The sequence below is a fragment of the Camelina sativa genome, chromosome 20 (genome assembly GCF_000633955.1).
Source record: "Camelina sativa cultivar DH55 chromosome 20, Cs, whole genome shotgun sequence".
Classification (NCBI taxonomy): Eukaryota; Viridiplantae; Streptophyta; class Magnoliopsida; order Brassicales; family Brassicaceae; genus Camelina; species Camelina sativa.
In genome coordinates, this window is record NC_025704.1 from 5379144 (window position 1) to 5383592 (window position 4449).

The 4449-nt window shown below is 37.2% G+C and overlaps 2 protein-coding genes across 2 annotated transcripts; one reads left to right on the top strand and one right to left on the bottom strand.

The window, feature by feature from the left end:
- On the top strand, positions 20–3065 carry LOC104769448 (thylakoid membrane protein TERC, chloroplastic-like). Its single transcript, XM_010493666.1, has 14 exons — positions 20–242; positions 351–431; positions 615–751; positions 836–912; positions 1001–1088; positions 1161–1241; positions 1345–1401; positions 1514–1595; positions 1772–1821; positions 1951–2007; positions 2095–2173; positions 2288–2346; positions 2483–2540; positions 2646–3065. The coding sequence occupies exons 1-14, from the start codon at positions 23–25 to the stop codon at positions 2741–2743; spliced, it is 1224 nt and encodes a 407-aa protein (XP_010491968.1). The 5' UTR covers positions 20–22; the 3' UTR covers positions 2744–3065.
- On the bottom strand, positions 3284–4171 carry LOC104769449 (cysteine proteinase inhibitor 1-like). The gene is made up of 2 exons (XM_010493667.2): positions 3976–4171; positions 3284–3731 (listed from the first exon to the last, which is right to left on the bottom strand). The coding sequence occupies exons 1-2, from the start codon at positions 4084–4086 to the stop codon at positions 3546–3548; spliced, it is 297 nt and encodes a 98-aa protein (XP_010491969.1). The 5' UTR covers positions 4087–4171; the 3' UTR covers positions 3284–3545.

Sequence of the window (4449 nt, forward strand, 5' to 3'; positions counted from 1 at the left end):
GGGGGGGGGGGGGGGGGGATTGATGATAGTGGTCGTCACTCGCGTAGTTAGTTTTCAGGATTTGACGGCAAAACGCCAGATGAGGAGCTTAGCTTCAGTTATCCACCACCATGGAATCCTCCTCGCTCCGGCGAAATCGGATCGAATCTTTCTTACCATTCCGGTGGTTTCTCCGGATTTCAGAGCTCGTGGTTGGACTCAGTCTCGTTTCTCTCTCCTTATAAACCCTTCTCTCGTCTCAGGTATTCTTCTCTGCATATTTCATATCTCATATCTGTGTGAATGGACTGGATTCATCATCATCTCTATGATGGTCATGCTAATGTGCTTTTGTGTTACGATTGTTTCAGCTGCTAATCGTCGTCTCTCTCATCTTCCTCCTATTTCTTGCTCCAGAGATGTCGATCAAGAAGATGATGTTTCTTCTTCAGGTGATTGCTTCTTCTCCAAAATTTTGTTCCTTTTTTTCTCATTCTGATTTTTCTTAATTATGATCCTAGTTTTGCTAGTGAAACTCAATTGTACACCAATGAAACGTATCACTTCTAGTAGAGATAAAAAAGGAAGAGGCTTTGTCTTGTGACAATAATTTTGTTTGTGGCATGTTAGTACAGAGAAGGAGAGTAGCAGAGATCTTCTATCACATAAAAGCGATGAGATTACAAGCACCTCATCAGTAAATAGTGGAGGCTTGAAAGATAATCAACAAGAAGAAACTTATAAAACTTCCTTCAAGACTGTTGCCTTGTGTGTTAGTATTCCTCTTGCATCTCCTATTAACAATAATTTTTGACATGTAAAGTGAAGCTTGATGATGTGACATTTCTCTCAATAGGTAGGCACTGCGGCAGCATTTGGAATCGGAATTGGTTTGAAGGAAGGTGTTGGCAAGGCGTCAGAGTTTTTCGCAGGGTACTTAGAGCTTAATATATGATCTATTAGAAAGTTCATTTGACTATCTAAAGGGATTTTATATCTTAACTGTTTTCAACTCTTGCAGCTATTTACTGGAGCAAAGCTTGTCAGTGGACAACTTGTTCGTTTTTGTTCTTGTTTTCAAGTACTTCAAAGTGCCACTCATGTATCAGGTACCAAATTATCTGCACAGGTATTTAGTTCTTGACTGTAGAGTATTCTGATTCTGTGGCCTTTTTGTATAGAATCGGGTACTTACCTACGGTGTAGCTGGTGCAGTTGTCTTCCGCTTCGCGCTAATAATACTAGGAACAGCAACTCTTCAGGTGATTTCTATTTTGGATCAAAATGTTTGTTAGTGAATCTATTTGTTTGTTTATTTCTTTTTGCCTCCTATTTAATTCTGAATTCTTTACACTAATCTTTCAGAAATTTGAAGCAGTCAACCTACTGCTTGCTGCTGTACTCTTGTATTCATCTTTCAAGGTGCCTTTGTCCTCATTCTAGCATTTATATCTATATTCACACTCAACTATTAATATAGAATATAGAGGTGCTCTGTCGTTGATGTTTTTCTGTTCCCAATGCGTTAATACAGTTATTTGCAAGTGAAGAAGATGATACAGATCTATCCGACAACTTTATTGTAAAGACATGCCAGAGATTTATTCCTGTCACATGTAATATACCCGGTCACTTTCTTCTTGTTCCTTCTAGTTGCTTTTGTTTGTCACCTTCAGTTTACTTGGCTTGATTATGAGTAATTAGGCGTCAAATTTTTCTGTGGTAGTACTGTTTAGCATGCTTCCATAGCTGATTTTTTTCCCTCCTTTCTTTTGTTTATAACTGCTTGCAGCTAGTTACGATGGAAATCGTTTTTTCACAAAGCAGGATGGCATTTTGAAAGTAAGTATATGACAAGAAAAAATTTCCTATTCAAGGTTTATGTACAACTCACTGTTAAGTCTTATTCAAAATATTCATCATTGTGTCTTTTGACTGGGTTCTAATTTATTTCAAACATATTTTGGGCAGGCCACACCATTGCTACTTACAGTAGCAGTGATCGAGCTCAGCGACATAGCATTTGCGGTATCTTCTTGTCACCAATTTGTGAATCTGTTTTTGTCTCTTTAAAAATGAAGCAAAGCACTGAAACTGTTTGCCCATTCACTTAAGGTTGACTCGATACCAGCTGTTTTTGGAGTCACTAGGGATCCTTTTATTGTCTTGACCTCTAATCTCTTTGCAATTCTAGGTAATTTTTCTTTATACTTGATCTTGTTGACTTCTTGCATCTCTTTTAAATACTCGTGGAGCTTTGAAGATGAAGTTTTTTGCTTTTAACCTCCTGTGTTTGAATTTACTATAGGACTAAGGTCTCTCTACACACTGATTTCCGAAGGAATGGAGGATCTGGAATACTTGCAGGTATCTATTATTCAGTTTCTTTGTCTCATACACGAACTAATTAAGCATTAAATACATAATAAGACTGCCAGTAATGCTCATTACGTAGACAGGGACTAGTATGATTTGTATCTAATCTTGTCTTTGCCTTTCCCAGCCATCAATAGCAGTTGTTCTTGGCTTCATAGGATTCAAGATGATCCTTGATTACTTCGGTATTACATATTATCATCTATTTTTCGGCATTTTCTGCTTGAACTAAACCATACAACTACCCAAAAAACTACTAAGGCCTCTCAACATTTTTTTCGTCCTTGCAGGCTTCCACGTATCAACGGAGGCATCACTTGGAGTTGTGGCACTTTCTCTCAGCACCGGAGTACTATTGAGCCTAACAAACAAATCCAGCGACACCTAAATAAGAACCGAGAACTGAGAACAGAGAACAGATTCCAGAGGAAATCAATCAAACAGTTTCATAAGAATAATTCCACATTGTGTTCATCAAAGCACTTCGCTGATGTGTTACTGTATATAAAGACACAAAGAAAGAGCATGATTTGCATCTTTGCAAAATGTATTTTAGTTTTTTGGTTTTGTCGTTAAAAAAGCTGCAGTACAGAACAAGATATATTTTGAACCTCTTTAATATACTTGTCTGGAAGACATGTGGGTTGTGTTGAGTCGGTTATGACACAAAATTGATGGGTGAGGCCCATGATTGCTTTAGAGAAAAGTCATTCCTATGTGTCGTAGTTGCTCTCATTCAAGATAGTGTATATTACTCCTTATGAATAGTCTTCCCATTACTCTTTATCTTTAGGCATTAAACAAGCCATACTTTGAATACTCAACTACTCTCTAAGAGCTGGCGTTTGGCTGATAAATGTTTCAAGATTTGTGGTGGTCTCGTTTGGCTGATACCAAATTACCAATAGATGTACTGGATTCATTGTAATGTCATGGAGATAGTCATGGGATTTATAATCATTTGTAAAACCAAGGGAAATAGATAAAACGTGAGAGTTTGCTAATAGCAATACAGAAACGAAAGTCAAGAGATACAGACGATACCCAGTTCAAACACATCATCATAGACTGGATTCACATTCACTTATTTTTAAAAGAAGTTAACTTAGTTAAAACCCGAAAGGACCTCTTATCACGTGGTTTTAGAGAGCACACAAGGGACCTCACTCAAGCCTGGAAAGCAATGAGATTTAAACATCGTGAAGGTGGTTGAAACTCTCCAACTGCTTGAGATTCTCCCAGGCTTTCTCCAAAACCTTGGCTTCATAGACCTTCTTGGTCTCACCATCAGCCACCTCGACAGTAAGATGGTGCATTGTTCCAGCCACAACCTGTGTCTTTGCACCAAGGAGTCTCTTGTACTCCAGTGTCACGTTCTGCATAACACATAAGACCGATTGATTTGTTTAATCTTATCAGATGCCTCAAAATTCGCACACATGAAACTGATCCGTAAAAATTCTCAAACTAAAAATAACAATTCATGAATACGATTTCAATTAGGAATATGATCGATTAAATCAACCTAGAGATCGGACGGAGAAAAACAACGATTTGCTATGAGATAAACTTCAATCGATTGAAAGATCAAATTTAGCGAAAGATGGGGGAATCGAATACCTCGTTTTTGTTGTGTTCATCGACAGCGAAACGAGCGAGACTCTCGACTTGAAGATCGTTAGCATTTAGATCAACATCGCGAGTTCCACCGACGAGTGCTCCTCCTTCCATTTTCCGATTTTGCTTTTTTTGTTTTTTTAATTTCTGGATGATCTGAGAATTCGTAAGCTGAGCTAAGTCTCTTATTCTGCCGTCGTATATATATATATATAGATAGAGAATCGTAAAGCGCGTTTTCATTTATTTCCTTCAAGAATAATTCTTTTGGAATAATATATTATGACTCATTTTAGCACTAACTAACTTACAGAATCTTTTTGTTATTTTATTTTTATAAATTTTTCATTTTTTTATGTCGGCCAAAGGAAAATAAAAAAATAAATTTTTACTTGGATAAATAAGAGCAAACAATTTCTCATCAATCTCGTGGGGTAAATATAGTCGGTTTGATAAACCGGTTTTACAAGCATGAGA